Source organism: Mesoplodon densirostris, chromosome 4, assembly GCF_025265405.1.
Source record: "Mesoplodon densirostris isolate mMesDen1 chromosome 4, mMesDen1 primary haplotype, whole genome shotgun sequence".
NCBI lineage: Eukaryota > Metazoa > Chordata > Mammalia > Artiodactyla > Ziphiidae > Mesoplodon > Mesoplodon densirostris.
The window spans coordinates 165540297-165565342 of record NC_082664.1 but is presented as its reverse complement, the minus strand read 5'-3'; the positions used below and the strand labels follow the sequence as shown (position 1 = coordinate 165565342).

Genomic DNA, 25046 nt, shown 5'->3' with positions numbered 1-25046 from the left:
TCGGTCCGCGGGGCGCTGCAAGAGGGCTGGGCCGCCGCTCCCAGCACTGGCTTTTCCGCGGAGCCCGGCACTCCCCAAACACGACGCCTGGCCCGGGGCTACGGGTCCAGCGCCCCGCGTCTCCCGAGCTTCGCGCGTCCTTGGCCCGCGTCCCGCCGCCGCCCCTCCCGCCGCCGCCCACGCCCCACCCGCGGTGGGCAGGAGGAGGCGGCGGTCGGCCCTCCCCGCGCCCTTTTTAAAGCGTCACGGGCTGGGGCCAGCCGGCTGATCCTGGCGGCGGAGGGAGCGGCGCGTCGAGCGCCCAGGGCTGCGCTTCCCCGGCCGGCGGGGCGGCGCCGTGGGCCGGCCGCTCCGGGCTCCCCGACGCCACCGGCGCCCCAGCTCCGCCCCGGGCCTCCCCGCCATGCGCCCCGGCTAGTGCGCCTCGGGCGCAGCGCCCACCAGGCCGGTCCCGCCGCTCGCCCCGCCGCCGGCATGCTGCCCCGGCTGCTGCTCGCCGCGCTCTGCCTGGCCGGCCGGCTGGGAACCTCCCGCAGCTGCCAGCTGCCCTCGGAGTGGAGACCCCTGAGCGAGGGCTGCCGCGCCGAGCTGGCCGAGATCATCGTGTACGCCAAGGTGCTGGCGCTGCACCAAGAGGTGCACGGCTTGTACAACTACCTGCCCTGGCAGTACGAGCCCGGCGAGGCGGGGCTCTTCTACTCGGCCGAGATCGAGATGCTGTGCGACCAGGCGTGGGGCAGCATGCTCGAGGTGCCCGCGGGCTCCAGGCTCAACCTCACCGGCCTGGGCTACTTCTCCTGTCACTCCCACACCGTGGTCCAGGATTACTCCTATTTCTTCTTCCTCAGGTGAGCCCGCCACCTCCCGCCCACACCACCCCCTCGGCCATTTGCGTGTGAGGTCACCTTTATTGGGAGCCGGATCAGGACCTCCCACAGGATCCTGGCCGTGCGTGCCATGTTAGATGATGCCTTGGGCTCCTTCCCGTGCTCGCCTCTTTCCTGCTCCTCCCGACGTGTCTACAACATCCGGGGTACCTCTGGCTAAGACTTGGCAAAAGAGGGATGATTCCTGCGCTTAAAGGGCAGAAGAATGTTTCAGGCAAAAACTCTAGGTGGTTTCCAGCAACAAGTAGCCAGCCTGTTCCAGGAGCAAAGGTTTATGCGGGGGGCTCCGGGGGGTGGGCGGGGAGACCCTGGTCACAGTGCTTTGAGGAATATAAAGGTAAATCAGGCAGGAGCCCTCTCTGATTGAGTTCCATGAAAGTTGGTTTGTGGTCCAGATGAAATGCTTGTGGATAAGAATCGAGGCGATGGCTTCGACTCAAGTTTGAAATAAAGAACAGGTGGAACCCTAATTTAGGTGGGACCCTATATTTTAAGCTGGATTTGGTGAGTGTAGTTTGGGCTGGGCGGTGGTCAAAACAAAACCCCTCTGAAATCGGACCGTTGCTGGAATTCTGGCTCTGCTCTCCCTATGATTTTGAGCAAGTTACTGACCTTGTCCGGAACCTCAATAGCCTCACCTTCATAATGTGAGAAACAAGGCTGGTTGAGACTAAAACACAGTAACTCATGCAAAACACCTGGTTCAGGTTAGATGGGGAACGAATAGTTACTCTATTCTGCGCACCTGCTTAAATGCCAAGATGGGAATGGTGTGGAATGCAGCCCAGCTGTTGTCTTCTTGTTTCACTTATGTTAGCTCATATCAGCTGCCAGCAGACCTCAATGCCAGGCTCTTCGAAATAGCAAAGGTTTATGGAGGACGGTAAGGGCTCGGGGCGGGGTGTCACAGGGCTTTGAAGAATACAGAGGTGAATTAGGTAGGACGCCCTGTCTGATTGGAGACTCCTGGAATCTCGTGCAGTTCCATGAAAGCTGGTCTTGTGGTCACGGTGAAATGCGTGTGGATAAGAATTCAGATGATGGGTTCAACTGAAGTTTGAAATAAAAAACAGCAGGTGGAACCCTAAATGCATTGGTTTTCTCCAGTTGAAGGAGAAGACTGATACGTTAGATTCCATTTTGAGGTTCTGTATCTATCAAGACAGCGAGTGAATCCACGGCTGTGATGGGCCGTGGATTCACTCTCTATCTTGATCTTCAGGGGATCCAGCCTCTGGAGTAGCAGTAAGGAAATATGGACTGACCATGACCTTGGCCTGCAGACTCACTTTTAGCTCTCGAGATTTCATGTCACTGAGAAAGAAAACAGTAAGTTCCACAGAGGGCCGCCGGGAAGCTCATGTCAACACATGTTTTCCATATTGAAGCCAGAATATCTAAGTTTAGAATACATGGCGTGCTTTGTGTTGGCTTGGGTGGTTTAGCTAGATTGAGCTGAGTTTTTTTAATTGCTTGAGAAGTAGAGTTTCTAAATGAAGTCAGCAAGGAGTGAGACAGTGTCTTCTTGATACAGAGAAACTTCATATAGATTTTTTCATGCCTTGATTTAGGGAAAACACTGGGAACCCAGCTATAAAACTATTCAACAATAAAACTTAATTTTCCCAAGAAAAAAGAGCTGGGGCTTCCCTGGTGGCGCAATGGTTGAGAGTCTGCCTGCCGATGCAGGGGACACTGGTTCGTGCCCCGGTCCGGGAAGATCCCACATGCCGCGGAGCGGCTGGGCCCGTGAACCATGGCCGCTGAGCCTGCGCGTCCGGAGCCTGTGCTCCGCAACGGGAAAGGCCACAACAGTGAGAGGCTCGCGTACTGCCAAAAAAAAAAAAAAAAAAAAAAAAAAAAGAGCTGGAGTACTTGAGAAGACATTATTTTCTTTTCCGATTTTATAATGAAATACAGTTTTGTCTGCTGGCTCTGCGGTGGTCAGCCAACTCTTTCATCTTTTGCTATGACATGTTTATAAAACGTTAGGGCAGAAATACAGAGTCAAATGGTAGTCTGACAGATTTCTATTTCTCAGGGCTGTGTTGCCCTGATGTATGTTAACAACCGCATACAAATCATTCCTCTTCTGTTATTCTGGGACCCACTGAGAAGAGAACAGATTCTGGTCAGTGTCACAGGAGAAAGTGGCAGTGGAGACTCCCTGGTGACCCCTAAATGCCCCCTTTTGGCTGGAGGGTAACTCCCATCTCTCCTTTTCCTTTTCTTGACTTTATCTTGCCAACAGATACTTTACGTGAGGCTCTGTAAAAATATTAACTAACTTCATAGTGTCCTCACTCTGTGCCAGATGCTTTACTTACTTTTTAAAATGCAGTCCTTACACCACCATTAAATAATAAGGCGCTGTTGTCATCCTCTTTTTATAGATTGTAAATTGAAGCTTAGAGAATTTAAGAAATTCACTTTGTGTCAGACAGGAGGTAAGTAGCAATGGTAGGACTTGAATCCCGGCTCATTACAACTGGCTTTTCCTTTCACCAAGAAACACTCTGAGAAGGAAGGCCACTTGGGAGACACAAATAGACAAACAGACACATGCACACACTCCCCCATTCCCCAGCTCACGTTTTTTGAAAACCTTAAGAATAGACTCATGTGATGTGAGGCAGAGAAACAAAGTCACTCCTCTAATGAGAGCCATGTAAGACATTGTCGTATAATTGGCAACTGCATCTAAATCAGTGAAGTTAGAACGCACACTCACACCATGCACAAAAATAAACTCAAAATGGCTTAGAGACTTTGCGCCTTTATGAGACTTTTTCTCATAAACATAAGACATGACACCATAAAACTCCTAGAAGAGAGCATAGGCAAAACATTCTCTGACATAAACCGTGCCGATGTTAGGTCAGTTTCCCAAGGCAATAGAAATAAAAACAAATATAAACAAAAGAGACCTAATCAACATCAAGCTTTTGCACGGCAAAAGAAACCATTAAAAAAAAGAAAAGACAACCTATGGAATGGGAGAAAATATTTGCAAATGATGTGACAGACAAGGGCTTAATCTCCAAAATCTAAAAGCAGCTCATACAACTCAACAACAAACAAGCCAATCAAAAAAATGGGCAGAAGACCTTAACAGACATTTCTCCAAAGAAGACATGCAGATGGCCAGTAGGCACATGAAAAGATGCTGAGCGTCACTAATGATTAGAGAAAAGCAAATCAGAACTACAATGAGATACCACTTCATGCCGGTAAGAATGGCCACCATTAAAATGTCTACAAATAACAAATGCTGGAGAAGGTGTGGAGAAAAGGGAACCCTCTTACATTGTTGGTGGGAATGTAAGTTGGTACAGCCACTATGAAAAACAGTATGGAAGTTCCTCAGAAAACTAAAAATAGAACTACCATAGGATCCAGCAATCCCACTCCTGGGCATGTACACGGACAAGACTATAATTTAAAAAGATACATGCACCCCTATGTTCATAGCAGCGCTATTCACAATAACCATGACGTAGAAACAACCTAAATGTCCATCGACAGATGAATGAGTAAAGAAAATGTGGTGTATATACAATGGAATACTACTCAGCCATAAAAAAGAACAAAATAATGCTATTTGCAGCAACATGAGTGTAACTAGAGATTATCATACTAATTGAAGTAAGTCAGAAAGAGAAAGACAAATACCATATGATATCACTTACATGTGGAATCTAAAATATGGCACAAGTGAATCTGTCCACAAACCAGAAACAGACTCACAGATAAAGAGAATAGACTTCTTGTTGCCCAGGAGGACGGGGGGAAGGGAGAGGGATGGACTGAGTGTTTGGGGTTAGTAGATGCAAACTGTTACACTTAGAATGGATGAACAACATGGTCCTACTGTATAGCACAGGGAACTATATCCAGTCTCCTGGGATAAACCATAATGGAAAAGAATATTTTTAAAAGTACATATATGTGTATAACTGAGTCACTTTGCTACATAGCAGAAATTAGCACAACATTGTAAATTAACAATAATTTAAAAAAAGACATTGTCATAAAATTGGCAACACTGTCACAGTCTTCTGTTGACTCTTTTTTTTTTTTTTTTTTTTTTGCTGTACGCGGGCCTCTCACTGTTGTGGCCTCCCCCATTGCGGAGCACAGGCTCCGGACGCACAGGCCCAGCGGCCATGGCTCACGGGCCCAGCCTCTCCGCGGCATGTGGGATCTTCCCAGACCGGGGCACGAACCCGTATCCCCTGCATCGGCAGGCGGACTCTCAACCACTGCGCCACCAGGGAAGCCCTTCTGTTGACTCTTGATTCAGGATGGTACACCCCATATGTATCCAGTCTACAGCTCTGCTTTTTTCCTTTTTTCCATTAGGATGGATGAAAATTATAACCTCTTGCCTCATGGAGTCAATTTCCAAGATGCCATCTTTCCAGACACTCAAGAGAACAGAAGGATGTTTTCCAGCCTTTTCCAGTTTTCAAACTGTTCCCAAGGGCAGCAACTGGCAACTTTCTCCAGTGACTGGGAGGTCCAAGAAGACACTAGGGTAAGAATTGGCTGTACTCTGAGCTACAGCAAAATAATAGAATAGCTACATCTTGTGTGCATTTTGTGACAAAGGGAGTCAAGAGTCTTCCAAAAACCCAGACCAAAGAGTATTTTTCTCCCTTCCCTGCCCGCAGTTAACAAACACTGCTCATAAACTTTGGATTTCTGAGGCTTTACTGTTTGGCGTGGGGTTCCTCACAAAGTGAGGGAACAAGATGGGATGAAGGTTGGCACACTGTGCCTCAGTTTCCTCTTCTGTAAAATGGAAACAATAGTAGCAGCTACCCTGTAGGGCTGTTGGGACATGATTTAACTAGGCAGGAAATGGAAATGTGTAAAGCCCTTAGCACAGTAAGTGCTCAATACACATGAGCTATTATGACTACTATCACTATTATTATCATTATTATTGATAGCATAGGGCTCTAAGGAATTTTCTAAGAGGAAAGAAAAAGCCCTTAAGGAAATGGACTTAAATAATTATCATAGCTAACACTTCTATGATTCTTATCTATAGTTGCTAAGACACGTAGAGGTACAGTGTGACCAAGGTAATTGTGGAATGTAAGGGTCGGGTAGTTTTGGGCATGAAAATATAAAAGGGATCCTTCAATCTGAGGCAGTTGCCAGAGTTGTGGAGACACTTTGAGGATTGTCACTTTCCCAGAGCAGTGGCATTGCCACAATAGACCTGTGGTGATTGTGGGACCAGGTCAGGGGAGGTGGTGGCCCGTGGCTCCCAGTCTCCCATCTGAGATGTTTTTAGGACCATGTGACAGACCACTGGAGAGAGTTCTGATGTGGGGATGTGGGTGTCCCCTGAAACAAGGACTTTTTTAATGGGTCAATTTGCACATGTTAGATGGCTTCCTTCTTTTCTCCTATCTGGGGTGGCCTTGGGGGATGTGACTTTCTCTTGTCTGGTGGATTGGCCCAGGGGAGTGGCCTTGTTTGCCCAAACCTCCTTACCTTCTGCCCAGGGCTCCCTGGCACCTGGAGGCTTTCTTCATGTTCTTTGCCCAGAAACTGTTCTCATGATGGGCAGGTGCATCCAACGAAGGAAAAATGTGGATTCTTACTTCCTTAACATGACCAAGGGTTCCTTCCTTAGGCCTCCTCGACTGACAGAGATCTAGACTCCTCTGACCCTTCCTCCATGGTTTGCCAGAATTTTCTGAGTGCTTGTCTTATATTTTGCTCCCAACATGGTTCCAAGCACCTGTTTGTTAGTTTGTTTTTCTGCTCTTCATCTGGTGGTGGGTGCTGGCACCCACCCTGCATTGAACTGGACCTACCAAGTATCAGCCTGAGTATCCCCAGCCTGGGTCAGTCCTTAGCATGTTCCGAATGAAATCCTTTTAGTCTTGGTCCTTTGGGTCTCCATCCTGTGGGAGTTTTGCTTAAACTACTAAATCCTTGGTAACAATAGATTTATATCAAGAGATCAGATGTTGTTCCAAAAATACCTTATAGCTTAGCCCCCAAACTCTTTAGCTATATAACTGATTAGCCCCGTGGTCACATAATGAAGCTATTAACATTTCCCTGGAATTAGATTTTTCCATCATTAGAAAAAAGTAGAACAATAGGACCATGGAGAATTGTTTCAGTGTGAAGGCAGTCCTATTTCTGGTGGTCAGATGTTGAGCTTGGGGAGAATTCCTTTTCCCTTTCATCACCCTGGTCTCTTAGACAACAAAGGGTGGGCGTGTGCATTTGCTCGAAGAGTCAGAAGCTTCTGGGGAGGAAAGTTAATTGTTACAGATTGCTGAGCTGCTGTGTAGCTGAAGGCGTTTATGGACCTTGTATTTTTCAACACTTTGGCTCTTTCCATTTTTATCCGTGGACCATTTGGAAATGTACCACATTAGAGCTAAATTAAATTAGCAAGTTCATTTGAGAATTTAGGTTTAAACTAAAACTAAGTTGGCTTTCTGGTAAATGTTGTTAGCATTTACATTTTACAACACTCCTTGAGAAATTTTTATGGCCTCTGGAGTGATTAAAGTAGCTGTGACTTGAAGATCTCAGAGTTAGATGAAGAGTTATTGACAATCACTTGCTCCTTTCTTCCAAAAAAGGCTAAAAATTCTCTGCCTTTTCTGTCTGAAGGTGAGCATGCTATTTTCTCTCCTACGCAGTCTAAACACATCATTATTACATCAGAAGCTATGTTTTTCCTAAGGTGGTGGGGTCTCTGTCTTAGGAGGGACCAGAGGAGTTGTGCAGGTCACCTTTTTACTCCAGTTAGACTCTTGCTAATCGGAACACACGAATCCTTCATTTGTTCTGAGACCTTTATGAATGGCCTTGGATGTCGCACGTTAACATGGCTTTCTTGAATTACGTGCCATATCTTAGATGATGATAAATCCTGGAGGAACGCTGAGTTCTTGTCCTTTCCACTGTTGCTGCTGCTCTCCTCTAAGCCCCCAGTCAGCTTGAACGGTGGATCTAGGCTCTGGTTGTGAAGGGCACATCTCCTTCTTTTGTCTCATAGTTCTCACTCATTCGGAGCATCACATGAATCTGGGACTCTAGGGTCCATCTGGAGGTTAAGAAATGGAACCAGAGGAAACTACGTAGGGAAACTTTTTGTGATGCGCACCCAGGGTGACCCGCAACTCATCCTCAGCAGCCGAATCCTCCCATTCTCTAGTTCCACCCTCAAACGTTCCACCCATGCCTCAGACAGTAGAAACACAATCTTGCTTTCAAAAGTTGCCAGGAGGGCTTCCCTGGTGGCGCAGTGGTTGAGAGTCCGCCTGCCGATGCAGGGGACACGGGTTCGTGCCCCGGTCCGGGAAGATCCCACATGCCGCGGAGCGGCTGGGCCCGTGGGCCATGGCCGCTGAGCCTGCGCGTCCGGAGCCTGTGCTCCGCAACGGGAGAGGCCGCAGCAGTGAGAGGCCCACGTACCGCAAAAAAACCAAACCAAAACAAACAAACAAAAGTTGCCAGGAAATCAGCAGCGTTCCTAAGTGTTTAGTGTCTCTCTGGTGCAGTATCATGGTGTTAATGGGACCATGGGGGATGTCTTTGGCAAGTTAGAGCCTCCATCCCATTTTCTGGCAGGATTCTCTCCACAGCAGCCAAGAAGCTTTTCCTTTTTTTCTTCCCTGCTGGGTGAGTGTTAACAATCAAAACAGAAGTTGTCTGTTTTCCCCTCTCAGCATGTCCTGTCCCCTAGGACCAATACCCAGACTGATCCACACTGTTCTAGAATGTCATGGGATTGGGGTAAAATCTGTGAAAGACCTGCTGCCATCTTTCTGTTTTCCCATTTTGGAGTCAGGAGGGATGGTGGGGGAGCTGTCATCCTCCAAGCTGCATCCGAAGGAACGTCGACTTTTCATCAGGAGATTGAGATTGGCTCAGCCATTTCCAGAGGCGTGACCTCAGGCAGGACCCTTAATGTCCCACAACCTCAGTTTTCTAATCTATAAAATGGGGCTAAAAACATCTAAACTGTCTCAGGTTGTTATAAGGACCTAATTAGAGCACATGTTTGAAAGCACTTTGTCAAGTCTAAAGAGTGCTGACTGTAAATTGGTAATTAGAAAGTAGGGCTTTCCAATGTAAAGGATATGTAGCTTTAAAAAAGCTTCCTGCTTCTTCCCGGGGCAGTGGCAGAGTGGTGGCAGCAGTGGTGACGGGGATGTGTGTTGGAGATGGGAACAGTGACGAGGAAGCTGTCATGTGTGCTGTAATTCATTCAATAGAACTTACTGGGTTCCAGCCAGGGAGCACTTTAAAAAAATCGTTTACTGAATTATAAACCATGTTCATGTGGATTCCCAAATCTAAAAGTACAAAATGGTAGCCAGTAGAGTTTTTTTCTCCCACCTCTGACACCCATCCACCCAGTTCCCACCTACCCTCCAAACAAGTAACCACTGTTAACAGTTTCTTGTAAACGTTCGATGAGTATTCTCGTCCAACAAACAATTCACACGTGGTTTATTGTCGTCTTTGACACCAGTGGGACTGCACTATGCACACTTTGCTGTGCCCTGCGTTATTCATAAGTAGATCTTAAACATCTTTCCATATCAGTGCATGTAAGTTGCTTTAAATTGCTGCATAGTATTCCACTGTATGAATGCCTCACTGTATATATTTAATCAAGTCCCCTGTCGATAGGTAGTTATGCTGTTTCCAATCCATTGATATTACATAGAGTGCGGACATGTATAACATTATACATACCTCATTTTGTGGGATTGTTGAGTCCAATCTTTTTTTTTAAAGATCTATTATTTACTTATTTTATTTTATATATTTTTGGCTGCATCAGGTCTTAGTTGCGGCATGTGGGATCTTCGTTGAGGCATGCGGGATCTTTTGTTGTGGCGCACGGGCTCTTCATTGTGGTGCGCAGGCTCCAGGGCATGTGGGCTCTGTAGTTGTGGCGCGAAGGTTCCAGAGTGCGTGGGCTCTCTAGTTTGCAGCACATGGGCTCTAGTTGAGGCGCACGAGCTCAGTAGTTACGGCATTCGGGCTTAGTTGCTCCGTGGCATGTGGGATCTTAGTTTCCTGACCAGGGATTGAACCCGCGTCCCCTCCATTGTAAGGCAGATTCTTTACCATTGGACCACCAGGGAAGTCCCAAGTCCAAACTTTAGCAAATGTTTATTGAGTGCCTACTGTGAGGCAGCTGCTGTGTTAGATACTAGAGTTTCAGTGTTGAACAAAATACAAAGTTCCTGATCTCATGAAGTTTATAGTCTTAGTGTTGATGGTGGACACAATCAAAAGACCACGTAATGACTTTATAATTTAAAATGGAAATCAATGCTCCAAGGAAAAGAAAGGAAATAATCAGGGTGTCTGATCTAGACTTAGGGGTAAAGAAAGCCTTTTCTGCTGAATTGATAATGCAACTAAAATCTGATGGATGAGGAGGTATCTTAGTTAATGTTGGGGTAACTGGGAAATGAGAGCAATCCAGAGAGGGAGAAGAATCTGTGCAAAGGCTCTGTGGTAGCAGGGTCCATGGTGCCTTTGAGGAAACCAAAGAAAGCTCCTGTGGCTGGAGGAAAGGGAGTGAGTGAGAAGAATGAGGCCAGAGCAGTAGGTGGGGTCAGACCATGCAGGGATTGGTAGCTCCTGGTGAGGATTGGGCTTTGTTCTACAGTAATGGGAAACCCTTGATGTTTTGAAAGCAAGGGGGTGATGGGAGCAAATTCACACACACACACACACACACACACACACAAACCACCCAAAGTGGCAGGAGTAGGGAACTGGATTGGAGGGGATCCAGGTGATATGGTAAGAACAGGTAGTGGTTGTTAGAAAGCTACCAGATAGATGTTGGACCAGGGTGGAGGCAATGGGGGTGGAGTGATGTAGGCAAACTTGAGAGAGATTTAGGAAATAAAATCAGTAGATGTTCATGACGGTTTGGATTGGGGTGGTACAAGAGGTGGGAGGGTCAAAGATAACTCCTGTGTTCCTGGCTGACTGCATGCCAGAACTAACACTGATAAATGGGGATAGGACAGGTTTGGTAGGGAATTCATGAGTCTAGGGTTGGACATGTTGAGTTGAGGTGCCCTTGAGCCATCCATGTGAGATCTTGAATGGGTGGTTGTGTCTGTAACTTTGGAGCTTTGAGAAGAGCTCTGAGTAGAAGATATACCTTTGTGTCTGATCGATAACTAATGTCAGCTGAAACTGGACACGGATGAGACTTCCATGGGAGAGGGCTTAGAGTAAGAGTAGAAGCCCTAGGGCAGGACTGAGTGGTGTAGAATGCTAACACTGGTGGAGAAGGAGCGGTCAGACCGGTACGAGGAAAACTAGGAGAGTCAACGGCACAGAATGTCTCCGGAAGGATAAGTGATCGACAGAACCAAAAGCTGTTGAGAAGTCAAGTAAGATGAAGTCAAGTAACCACTCGGCTTTGGTGGCAGAGATGAGGACAGTTCCATAGAGGGAGGAGAATCTAGGTTGTGGGGTGTGAGGAGAGAGTGGGACAAGAGGATATAGAGATAGTGGGAGTGGACAACTCCTTCAGGACGTTTGGCTGTGGAGGGTTGAATACAGATGAGGCTGCAGGTGAAGGGGGCAGAACAGCTGGGTGGGGGTGGGGGGTGGCTGTTGTATGTAAGGATGGCAGCCATCCAAAATAAATAAATAAAGATGGCAGCCATCCTGTTCAAAGCCTCTTGGTCCCTGTTTTCCTAGTCATCAGATGCTGTCTTCCCAAGTAGACTAAACTACTCGAGGGCAGGGATATCTGTTTTATTCACTATTATATATTTGGTATGTTTTTATGGTGTCTTACACATTTGTTGAATGTATTATCTCTCATTCAGGGAGCTCTGAGGCCTTAGTGAGCAGAGGCCTCCTCTTTCTCCCTCTCTATTTCTGTTTTCTAAATTAATATTTAAAGTCCACATGTAGCAGAAGTCACTCTTTTTCATGTACCGTTATGTTTTGACAGATACACATGGTTGTATAATCACAACTACAACCACAATATAGAAAAGTTCTATCATTGCCAAAACCCTCCCCTGAGCTGCTGCCGTATAGTCAGACCCTTCCCCAACCTCAACTCCTGGGAACCTCTGGTTGCTTCTCCAACTAGTTTTGCATTTTCCAGAATGTCATGTGAATAGAATCATGTATGTTGCTTTTTTTTTCTTAGTTTGGCTTCTTTTATTTAGCACTTGAGATTTGTCTATGTTTTATGTATCTGTAGTTCACTCCTTTTTTATTGCTTAGGAATATTCTGCTATAGGGCTGTACCGCAGTTTTATTTATCCATTCAGCAGTTAGAGATACTTAGGTTGTTTCCAGTTTTAGGCTGCTGGAGCTGTTCTAAATAGAGATGTATGGTTTTTGTGTGAAAATAAATTTTCGTTTCTCTTGGGTAAATACCTTGGATGGGTTTGCTGGATCATAAGGTGAGTGTATGTTTAAATTTATCAGAAAATGCGAAACTGTTTTCCAGGGCGAGTGTACCATTTTGCATTTACATTAGCCCTGTATGAGATTTCCAGTTGTTCTGCATTCTCATCAGTACTAGGTATTGTCAGTTAAAAAAAAAAAAGGATATTCTAATAGGTGTGGGGTGCTATGTCATTGTGGGTTTAAAAAAAAAAGCTACATATAAGTGAGACCAAACAGTATTTGTCTTTTTCTGACTTATCTCACTAAACATGATGCCCTCAAGGTCCATCTGTATTGTCACAAATGGCAGGATTTCCTTCTTTCTCATGGCTGAATAATATTCCATTGTATGTGTGTATACCACATTTATCTTCATGCACTTGCTGATGGATACAGGTTGTTTCCACGTCTTGGCTATTGTGATTAATGATTCAATGAACATGGTACTGATTTCTTAAAGGTACTGATTTCATTTTCTTTGTGTATATACTCAGAAGAGAGTTTGCTGGATGGTAGTTCTATTTTTCATTTTTTGAGGACCCTCCATTTGGACTGTTGCCCATAATGACTGCATTAATTTACATTCCCACCAACAGTGTACAAGTGTTCCCTTTTCTCCATATCCTTGCTCACACATGTTATCTTTCAGTTTTTGGATACTAGCCATCATGACAGGCATGAGGTGATATCCCATTATGGTTTTGGTTTGCATTTCCCTGATGATTAGTTGGCCATTTGTATGTCTGTTTAATTCCTTCATCCATTTTTAAATCAGGTTGTTGTTTTGCTGTTTACTTGTATGAGTTCCTTGTATATTTTGGACCAGATAGATGGTTTGCAAATTATTTTCTCCCAATCCATAGGTTGCCCTTTCATTTTATTGATTCCTTTGTTGTACAGAAGCTTTTTATTTATTTATTTATTTATTTTCTTTCTTTCTTTTTTTTTTTTTTTGAGGTACGCGGGCCTCTCACTGCTGTGGCCTCTCCCGTTGCGGAGCACAGGCTCCGGACGCGCAGCCTCAGCGGCCATGGCTCACGGGCCCAGCCGCTCCGTGGCATGTGGGATCCTCCCGGACCGGGGCACGAACCCACGTCCCCTGCATCGGCAGGCGGACTCCCAACCACTGCACCACCAGGGAAGCCCAAGCTTTTTATTTTGATGCAATCCAATTTATCAATTTTTGCTTTTGTTGCCTGTGCTTTTGGGGTCCTATCTAGAAAATTATGGCCCACACCAATGTCAAGAAGTTTTTTTTTCTAGTTTCAGGTCTTACCTTTAAGTCTTTATTTTGAGTTAATTTTTGTATATGGTGTGAGATAAGGGTCCAGTTTCATTCATCTGCATGTGAATCCAGTTTTCCCAACACAATGTATTTTTTAAAAATAAACTTATTTGTTTATTTTTGGCTACACTGGGTCTTCATTGCAGCACACGGGCCCTCTCTAGTTGAGGCAAGCGGGGGCTACGCTTCGTTGTGGTGTGTGGGCTTTTCATTATGGTGGCTTCTCTTGTTGCAGAGCACAGGCTCTAGGCTCGTGGGCTTCAGTAGTTGTGGTGCGCGGGCTCAGTAGTTGTGTCTTGCAGGCTCTAGAGCGCAGGCTCAGTGCACGGGCTTAGTTGCTCCGCAGCGCATGGAATCTTCCTGAACCAGGGCTTGAACCCGTGTCTCCTGCATTGGCAGGCAGATTCTTAATCACTGTGCCACCAGGGAAGCCCCACAATGTATTAAAGAAACTATTCTTCCCCCTTGTGTGTCCTTGGCATCTTTACTGAAGACTAGTTGACTGTACATGTGTGGATTTATTTCTGGGCTCTCAATTCTATTCCACTGGTCTGTTTTTATGCCTGTATCATGCTGTTTTAATTACTATAGCTTTGTAATATGATTTGAAATCAGCAACCATGATGCCTCCAGCTTTGTTCTTTTTTCAAGATGGCTTTGACTATTCAAGATCTTTTGTAGTTCTACACAAATTTTAGAATTGTTTTTTCCATTTCTGTGAAAAATGCCATTGAAATTTTGATAATGATGGCTTTGAATCTCTACATCACTTTGGGTAATATGGGCATTTTAGCAATATTAATTCTTCCAATCCATGAATATGGGATATCTCTCTACTGATTTTTTGTCTTTCTCTCATCAATCTTATAAAGTTTTCAGTGCATAGATCTTTCACTTCTTTGGTTAAATTTATTCCTAGGTATTTTGTTCTTTTTGGTGCTATCATATATAGGATTGTTTTCCTCGTTTCCTTTTCAGATAGATTGTTGTTGGTGTAAAGAAATACAACTGCTTTTTTTGGCATATGTTGATTTTGTATCCTGCAACTTTACTGGATTCATATATTCTAATTTTTGTGTGTGTGGAGTCTTCAGGGTTTTCTACTTATAGAATCATGACATCTGCAAACAGAGATAATTTTATTTCCTTTGTTCCAATTTAGATGCCTTTTATGTCTTTTCTTGCTAGTACTTCCAGCATTATGTTTAATAGAATTGGCAAGAGTAGGAAAAGCTTTCCATTTTCCCCATTGATTATGATGTTAGCTGTGGGCTTTTCATAAATGGCCTTTCTTGTGTTGAGGAAATTTCTTTTATACTTATTTTATTGAGAGTTTTTGTCATGAATGGGTGTTGAACTTTGCCAAGTGCTTTTTCTGCATACTGAGATGATCATGTGTTTCAAATTGTTCATTTTGTTAATGTGCTGTATTACCTTGATTTGCATATGTTAAGCCAACCTTCCATCCCAGGGATAAATATCATTTGGTCGTGGAGTATAATCTTTTTGATACATTGTTGAATTCAGTGTGCTAGTATTTTTTTGAAGATTTTTGCATCTATGTGCGTCAGAGATATTGGTCAGTAGTTTTCTATTCTTGCAGTGTCTTTGTCTAGCTATGATATTAGGTGAGGCTGCTGTCATAAAATGAGTTTGGAAGTATTCTCTCTCCTATTTTTTGGACGAGTTTAAGAAGGATTGGTGTTAATTCTTCTTTGAATGTTGGTAGAATTCAGCTTTGAATCCATTTGGTCCTAGGCTTTTTGCTTTTGGGAGTCTTTTTATTACTGTTTGAATCTCCTTATTTGTTACTGGTATGTTTAGTTTTTCTGTTTCTTCTTGTTTCAGTATTGACAGGTTGTATGTTTCTCAGAATTTATTTCTTCTAGGTTTTCCAATTTGTTCACATAATTGTTCATAAATAGTCCCTAATGATCATTCTTATTTCTGAGGTATCTATTGTAATGTTGCTTTCATTTCTGTATTTATTTCAGTCTCCTCTCTTTCCTTCTTAGTTTAGGTAAGGGTTTATTGATTTTGTTTATTTCTTTCAAAAAATCAACTTTTAGTTGTTTCTGTTATTTTCTAGTCTCTATTTGATTTATTTCTTCTCTGTTCTTTATTATTTTCTTCCTCTGATAACTTTGGGTTTAGTTCTTCTGTAGTTCCTTGAGGTGTAAATTTAGGTTCTTTATTAGAGATTTTCTTTTATAATATAGGCATTTATCACTATAAACTTTTCTCTTAGTACTGCTTTTACTGCATCCCATAAGTTTGGGTATGTTGTGTTTTCATTTTCATTTGTTTCAAGATTTTAAAAAATTCCCTTTTGATCCATTGGTTATTCAAGTGTGTGTTGTTTAATTTCGGTGTATTTGTGAATTTCCCTCTTTTCCTTTGATTATTGATTATTCCATTGTGTTCAGAAAAGATTCTTGGTATACTTTTAATCTTTTTAAATTTGTTAAGACTTGTTTGTTACTTAACATGTGGTATAACATGTGATATATCCTGGAGAATATCTATGTGTGCTTGAAAAGAATGTGTACTCTCCTGCTGTTGGGTGAAAAGTTTTCTATATGTCTGTTAGGTCCTTTTGGTCTATACTGTTGTTCAAGTCCACTCTTAATTGATTCTGCATCTAAGTGTTACCTCCATTATGAAAGTGGGATACTGAAGTCTCCTACTATTATTGTATTCTATCACTTTCTCCTTTGGATTTGTCAATATTTTATATACTTAGGTGTTCTCACATTGAGTGCATATATATTTACAATTATTATATCTTCCTATTGAACTGACCACTTTATGATTATGTACTGACCTTTATCTCTAGAGACAGTTTTTAAAACCTATTTTGTCTGATATTAGAATAGTCACTCCTTACTTTCTTTTGGTTATCTTTCACATGGAATATCCTTTTCCATTCCTTCACCTTCAGTCAATGTGCCTTTGAATCTAAAGTGAGTTTCTTCTAGATACAATACAATTGTATCTTTTTTAAAAATAAATTTTATTTATTTATTTATTTTTGGCTGTGTTGGGTCTTCGTTGCTGCACACAGGCTTTCTCTAGTTGCAGCAAGTGGGGGCTACTCTTCCTTGAGGTGCGCAGGCTTCTCATTGCGGTGGCTTCTCTTGTTGCAGAGCATGGGATCTAGGCGCATGGGCTTCAGTAGTTGTGGTCCGAGGGCTCGATAGTTGTGGCTTGCGGGAGCTAGAGCGCAGGCTCAGTAGTTGTGGCACACGGGCTTAGTTGCTCTGCAGCATTGGGATCTTCCTGGAACAGGGCTTGAACCCGTGTCCCCTGAGTTGGCAGGCGGATTCTCAACCACTGCGCCACCAGGGAAGTCCCAATACAATTATATCTTAATTTTTGTATGTATTCGGCTATCCCATATCTTCTTATTGGGGAATTTAGTCCATTTACATTTAAAGTGATTATTGATAAGGATTTACTATTGGCATTTTGTTAACTGTTTTTTGTTTGTCTTATAGTTCATTTTCCCATGTTTTTCTCTCTTACTATCTTCAATGTTTTGTGCTATGTTTTATTTTGTATGGATAGGTTTTGATTACTTTGTCTTTTTTTTAACATCTTTATTGGAGTATAATTGCTTTACAATGGTGTGTTAGTTTCTGCTGTATAACAAAGTGAATCAGCTATACATATACATACATCCCCATATCTCCTCCCTCTTGCGTCTCCCTCATACCCTCCCTATCCCACCCCTCTAGGTGGACACAAAGCACTGAGCTGATCTCCTGGTGCTACGCGGCTGCTTCCCACTAGCTATCTGTTTTACATTTGGTAGTGTATATATGTCCATGCCACTCTCTCACTGCATCCCAGCTTACCCTTCCCCACCCTGTATCCTCAGGTCCATTCTCTATGTCTGCGTCCTTATTCCTGTCCTGCCCCTAGGTTCTTCAGAAACTTTTTTTTTTTTAGATTCCATATATATGTGTTAGCATAGGCTATTTGGTTTTCTCTTTCTGACTTGCTTCACTCTGTATGACAGTCTCTAGGTCCATCCACCTCACTACAAATAACTCAATTTCATTTCCTTTTATGGCTGAGTAATATTCCATTGTATATATGTGCCACATCTTCTTTATCCATTCATCTGTTGATGGACACTTAGATTGTTTCCATGTCTTGGCTACTGTAAATAGAGCTGCAGTGAACATTGTAGTACATGACTCTTTTTGAATTATGGTTTTTTCAGGGTATATGCCCAGTAGTGGGATTGCTGGGTTGTATGGTAGTTCCATTTTTAGTTTTTTGAGGAACCTCCATACTGTTCTCCATAGTGGCTGTATCAGTCTACATTCCCACCAACAGTGCAAAAAGGTTCCCTTTTCTCCACACTCTCTCCAGCATTTATTGTTTGTAGATTTTTTGATGATGGCCATTCTGACCAGTGTGAGGTGATACATCATTGGAGTTTTGGTTTGCATTTCTCTAATGATTAGTGATGTTGAACATCCTTTCATGTGTTTCTTGGCAATCTGTATATCTTCTTTGGAGAAATGTCTATTTAGGCCTTCTGCCCATTTTTGGATTGTTTGTTTTTTTTATATTGAGCTGCATGAGCTGCTTGTATATTTTGGAGATTAATCCTTTGTCAGTTGCTTCGTTTGCAAATATTTTCTCCCATTCTGAGGGTTGTCTTTTTGTCTTGTTTATGGTTTCCTTTGCTGTGGAAAAGCTTTTAAGTTTCATTAGGTCCCATTTATTTGTCTTTTTATTTCCACTTCTCTAAGAGGTGAGTCAAAAAGGGTCTTGCTGTGATTTATGTCAGAGTGTTCTGCCTATGTTTTCCTCTAAGAGTTTTAGAGTGTCTGGCCTTACATTTAGGTCTAGAGTATCTGGTCTTACCTTTAGGTCTTTAATTCATTTTGAGTTTATTTTTGTGTATGGTGTTAGGGAGTGTTCTAATTTCATTCTTTTACATGTAGCTGTCCAGTTTTCCCAGCACCACTTATTGAAGGGGCTGTCTTTTCTCCATTGTATATTCTTGCCTCCTTTATCAAAGATAAGGTGACCATATGTGTGTGAGTTTATCTCTGGGCTTTCTATCCTCTTCCATTGATCTATATTTCTGTTTTTGTGCCAGTACCATACTGTCTTGATTACTGTAGCTTTGTAGTATAGTCTGAAGTCAGGGAACCTGATTCCTCCAGCTCTGTTTTTCTTAAGATTGCTTTGGCTATTCGGGGTCTTTTGTATTTCCATACAAATTGTGCAGTCTTTTTGTTCTAGTTCTGTGAAAAATGCCATTGGTAGTTTGATAGAGATTGCATTGAATCTGTAGATTGCTTTGGGTAGTATAGTCATTTTCACAGTGTTGATTCTTCCAATTCAAGAACATGGTATATCTCTCCATCTGTTGGTATCATCTTTAATTTCTTTCATCAGTGTCTTATACTTTTCTGCATACAAGTCTTTCGTCTCCTTAGATAGGTTTATTCCTAGGTATTTTATTCCTTTTGTTGCAGTGATAAATGGGAGTCTTTCCTTAATTTCTCTTTCAGATCTTTCATCATTAGTGTATAGGAATGCAAGAGATTTTTGTGCATTAATTATGTAATTATTTATAACTTTACCAAATTCTTGTTGATTAGCTCTAGTAGTAGTAGTAGCTCTAGTGGAAGTTTTTTTGTTTGTTTGTTTGTTTTAAGACTTTCTGATGTGGACCTTTTTTTTTTTTTTTTTTGCGGTACGCGGGCCTCTCAGTGTTGTGGCCTCTCTAGTTGTGGAGCACAGGCTCTGGACACGCAGGCTCAGCAGCCATGGCTCATGGGCCCAGCTGCTCCGTGGCATGTGGGATCTTCCCGGACTGGGGCACGAACCCGTGTCCCCTGCATTGGCAGGCGGACTCTCAACCACTGTGCCACCAGGGAAGCCTGATGTGGACCATTTTTAAAGTCTTTATTGTATTTGTTACAATATTGCTTCTGTTTTATGTTTTGGTTTTTTGGCCCTGAGGCATGTGGGATATTGGCTCTGCGACCAGGGATCAAATCTTCCCCTGCACTGAAATGCGAAGTCTTAACCACTGGACCTCCAGGGAAGTCCCATCATCAAGGACATTCTTAAACTGCCTTTTTCTTTTCTGCCCACACAAGGCACTGAAAAATATAATGCCTATTAGTGTCATTTGGTCTGCTGCCTTGATTTGCACTAGGTGCCAGCAGTTTTACTCACCTTTGCTTTTGCACTAACAGTGCAAATGTCAGCACAGTGAACAAGACATCTTAGTATTGTTCTGAAAATAGTTTTGATTTCATGGGCTCCCCTGAAAGGATCTCTGGATCCCCCAGGAATCTGCAGACTTTGAGAACCACTGCTCTAGACCAGCTAGGTGAATGGCAATCTAGGAGGTGTTACCTGAGCTGAGTGTGGATGGGGGACATTTCACGTTCTGAGCTGGGAAAGGGGGATGTGTGACCTCACAAAGGGGCCCAGAATTTCAGAAGGCCTGGAGTCAACATGGAGCTTGGAATGGTTTCAGCATTTCAGCTTGGAATGGGCTTCTAGCAGTGAGAGTAGTGGGAGTTGCATAGACCAGATTGTGGAGGGTGATGGATACCTATGAGAAGAATTCAGGGCCTGGGCTTCAGCAGATGTGGATTCTAATATGGTCTGTGCCCACTAACTAATGTTAATCTTGGTCAAATCCATTTACTTTGATGGATCTTTATGCTTAACACGTAATTAATATATACTCAATAGGTATCTTGTTCACTGAAATTAAATAATTTCATCTGTGGAAGATGAAGGGGTTATATTTTATTTCTCTGAGGGTTCTGTAAACACTGAACATGATTCTGTTGTTATCACAGTTGAGTCAATTGAAATTTAGACAAACTGAGGAATGTGGGTGGACAGTGATGGAGCCGGAAGTGAGATCAGGGTCTCCCAGCTTCAAGTTCATGCTATTTATGTTCTCCATCCTGCCTGCTCCCTGGTCTCCTGCCTTCCAAAGCTGAGAGATTTTCTTCTCATAGAGTGTTACTTCCCTGACCCACTTCTTATTTGCTATCCTTCCTTTATGCAGCTGGTCTGGTTTTGTCCTTTGATTATGCTGTTAGTGCACACCTTTTTGTGTGTGTGACACTTATCACAAATACAATGGTTTATGAAAATACTTGTTTACTATTCATGTCCCCCATCTGGGATATAAACTCCTTTTTACTGGTTGTTTTATTCCCAGGACCTAGCATGGTTCCCTCACATGGTAGGCATGGGTACCAAAATACAGAAGAGGGTTGTAAAGTATCACATGAGTGGTGTAGGCAGTAAAAGCTTTAGGAAGTCAGAGAAAGGGGGATCAGTGGGGCCTTGAGTATCCCAGGAAGATTTCAGAGAAGAGAGGGGGCTTGATCTGGACCTTGTAAGATGATCTGTAATACAGTTGACCCTTGAACGACACAGGTTTGCACTGCACGGGTCCATTTATATGCAGATATTCTTTAGTAGTAAATACAGTACTACGCGGTCCGTGGTTAGTTGAGTCTGAGGATGTGGAGGGCCAACTATGTTCTACGTGGATTAACCCCTGTGTCGTTCAGGGGTCAGCGGTTTACTGTTTTCAAAGTACTTTTTGTGATATCAAGGGTCATGCTATTTACTTATCCTCTAGTTGAATGTTAGTAACTTTTAGGTTGCCATTAATAGGTCATTCATTGGCCAGGTAGAACCAGAACTGTGAGGGAGTTAGGGTGGTGGTCTTTTTCATTCATTCATTTATTCAGACCTTCACTGTACACGTATTTATTGAATACCTGCTGTATGTCAGGCACTGGGAATACAAAAGAAAAAAAAAGAGAAGAGAGTCCCCTGCCCTCCTAGAGCTTACACTGTAGTGGGATGAGGAAGAGACAATCAATACATCAATCAATAATCAGTCAATAAGAAACATGTCAGCTAACGATGTTTGGCAAAGAATTAAAAGAGGGTGGTAAATGACAAAGAGGAATTGGCAACTACTTTAGGCTGAGGGGGTGACACCTACACTGAAGTCTGAATGACAGGGCAAGCTGTACAAAGGTCAGGTGGCAAAGCATTCCAGGCAGGAGAAGAAGCCAGTGCCGCTGTGCAAGACCCTGCTAGGCATGCTTGAGGGTTGGAAAGGTGTGAAGGGAGCATTGTCGGTGGGGACGAATGGAATGAGATGAGTTTAGAGAGGTGAGCAGGACCTGGACCATTTAGAGCTTTTCTAAGCAAGGTCAAGTTTAGACCTTTATGCTTCGGGGAGCTGTTGAGTGGAGTGATGTGCTCTGAGTGATGGAGGCAGGGTCTAGGGCACAGCAGTGGTGCTGGAGAGGAATGGCTGGATTCAGGATATGTTTGGAAGTGGGGCTTTTCCTGTGTTCCTCCAATTGTTCCCTGATCACAGTCTGCTCTTCTATCCCCACTTTTTAAGCCTTCTCCTTTTTCCTCCTCATATAGGGCCTCAGCCACCCCAAGGTGTTGGCTAAGTACCATATTTTGGGTTGCAAAAGTTACACTTCATCTTGGGAACATTTGCATCTTAATTTACTAATAATTTGCCCTTTTTTTCATTTTTAACAGTTTTTAATGAAAGTTGTATTCAAGATTACTTTATTCCTGCATCTTCTCAATTGTTTCTTCCTTATATTTGCCCTTTTCCTTTCCTACCTGGTGAGATTTGGCTTTATGTTTGAGGATCTCCTTGCAGTCTTTGTCCGGTTTTAGTCTGGTGATAACCACCGTGCTGGAGTGAACGCCCACATGGACAGTCGTGCTATTAGCCTTCTCCCGCTGCACTCATTCAGCGTAGATGACATATTTCTTCCTGTAAACCTGGACTGCTTTGCCAGTTTGCTGCCCTCTGTAGCGCCCTTGTACAACGTGAACTTCATCGTCCTTTCGGATGGGCATGGATCGGACATTGTACTTCTGTCTCAGCTCTTTAAAAACGGGAAGACATGATCTTCCTGCGAATGTGGGAAGGCGCGGTGAAATGCCTTTTCCGGTTCTCGCTTGGGTCAGAAGTCACAAAGGGATTGCACTTCATTTTGGCCGCTGGTGCTTCAGCAATGGCCGCAGAAGGGAAGAGAGCAATAATTTGCTCTTTTAAAAACCAAGTTTAAAGTGGCAATTTGCATCTCGTTAAGGTTTTAGGATGAGTCTTGGTTTCTAACCCTGACTCAGTACCAATTGTGATTTTGTATATCACTTAGCCATTCTGAACTAAGTTTCCTTATCCGTAAAATGGATCAGATTATACCTCCTATGCATCATTCATAGCCCTGTAATAAAAAGCAACTGAGATGATGATTTTAAAAGTACACAGTTGCGGGCTTCCCTGGTGGCGCAGTGGTTGAGAGTCCGCCTGCCGATGCAGGGGACACGGGTTTGTGCCCCGGTCTGGGAAGATCCCACATGTCGCAGAGCAGCTGGTCCCAGTTGCGATTACATGTGAAACGTTGTCTTGGCTTTCATGCCCCTGTGTGTACCCGTTCTCCATCACCTAGCTCGCAAGAGTGAGAATAAAAGATCTTGATGCAGGCAGGCCTTTATTCCATCAACAGAAATCTTTGATACTCCCTACATTCTCAGCATTGTATGATGTATTATGGAGGATGTGGTAGAGGAAGATGAGCTGGTGTCTGAACTCAAGCATCTACTTAGAGAGATACAATTAACCCATGTGGAAAGATGGATACTGCTGCAGGGCCTTATGACCCAGTGGGAAGGATTTGGATAAGTGGAGAGAAGATGAAGTCAGACAGGAAAGAGCATGAATGGAAGCCCAGAGATGAGGATGAGGGTAGATTAGGATAGCAGATCTGCATGCGGGGGATTAGAGGACAAGTGAGGACACACAAGTTAGTGGGTCTACACCGGAAGTTCTTGACTTGTTATCAGGTATATGCAGTTCACACTAAAAGGAGGATTCCTCTGACGTGTTGTAGAGGTGATAGTTTGTGGCTGTACTGTGCAGGCTGTCATTTCTTCTTGACTTCTGCCTTCACTTCTGAGCTTTATTGAAACACAGTCATTACTTTTATTTTTTTTTTTTTTTTTTTTTTTTTTTTTTTTTTCCTTTTTGCGGTATGCGGGCCTCTCACTGTTGTGGCCTCTCCCGTTGCGGAGCACAGGCTCCGGACGCGCAGGCCCAGCGGCCATGGCTCACGGGCCCAGCCGCTCCGCGGCACATGGGATCCTCCCAGACCGGGGCACGAACCCGTATCCCCTGCATCGGCAGGCGGACCCCCAACCACTGCGCCACCAGGGAGGCCCCACAGTCATTACTTTTAAGCATTGACTAATACCCCATGTAGTTACTTTAAAAACCCCACAAACTTCTTATTTTGGAATAAATATAGATTCATTGGCTGTTGCAAAGAAATGGAGAGAAGTCTTTGGTATCCCTCACCCATTCTTCCCAATTGAACATGTCGTATAACTAGTGCAATAGCAAAACCGGGTAATGACACTGGTAAAATGCACAGAGCTGAGTCACCAGTTATACATAATGCACTTGTTTGTGTGAGTGTAGCTTCCTGTTGCTATCAACACAGTCAAGATACAGAACCGTCCCATCACCTCGGGCTCCCTTGTGGTACTCCTTATAGCTACAACTTCTCCATTGTCCATTCCCAAACCCTGGTGGCCACTCATCTGTTCTCTATCTCCAGAATTTTGTTATTTCAAGTGTTATATCAGTAGAACCATACAGTTTAAGGAACTTTCTGAGATTATCTTCTTTCTCTCAGCATAACTTCCCTGAGGTTCATCCAAAGTTGTTTTTCTTTTTATTGCTGAGTAATACTGCATGGTATGGTGGACCATCATTTGGTTAACTATTCACTCACTGAAGGACATTGGTTGGTTTTGAGTTATCAGCTCTAATGAAAAAAACTGCTCTGAACATTCATGCATAGGTTTTTTTGTTTGTTGGTTTGTTTTTTGCAGCACGTGGGCCTCTCACTGTTGTGGCCTCTCCCATTGCGGAGCACAGGCTCCGGACGTGCAGGCTCAGCGGCCACGGCTCATGGGCCCAGCCACTCGGCGGCATGTCGGATCTTCCCGGACCGGGGCGCAAATCCATGTCCCCTGCATCGGCAGGTGGACTCTCAACCACTGCGCCACCAGGGAAGCCCCATGCATAGGTTTTTGAGTGGACAGAAGTTGTCATTTCTTAGACTTCCCTGGTGGCGCAGTGGTTAAGAATCCGCCTGCCAGTGCAGGGGGCACGAGTTCGAGCCCCGGTCCGGGAAGATCCCACATGCCACAGAGCAACTAAGCCCGTGCGCCACAACTACTGAAGCCTGTGCACCTAGAGCCCATGCTCCACAACAAGAGAAGCCACCGCAGTGAAAAGTCTGCACACAGCAACAAAGACTCAGTGCAGCCAAAAATAAATTTTAAAAAAGGTGACCTGGTGACACAGTGGTTAA

General features: G+C 43.8%; 1 protein-coding gene and 1 pseudogene across 1 annotated transcript in view; one reads left to right on the top strand and one right to left on the bottom strand.

Moving 5' to 3' along the window:
* Positions 1 to 457: 457 nt before the first annotated feature.
* Positions 458 to 25046, top strand: part of CCDC3 (coiled-coil domain containing 3) — a 108503-nt gene continuing 83914 nt past the window's right edge. The window contains exons 1-2 of the mRNA XM_060095426.1: positions 458 to 848; positions 5250 to 5424. Of these exons, the coding sequence (XP_059951409.1) occupies positions 475 to 848; positions 5250 to 5424 (549 nt within the window). The 5' untranslated portion in view covers positions 458 to 474. The remainder of the gene's footprint in view (positions 849 to 5249; positions 5425 to 25046) is intronic.
* Positions 22222 to 22657, bottom strand: LOC132487683 (large ribosomal subunit protein uL24-like; annotated as a pseudogene).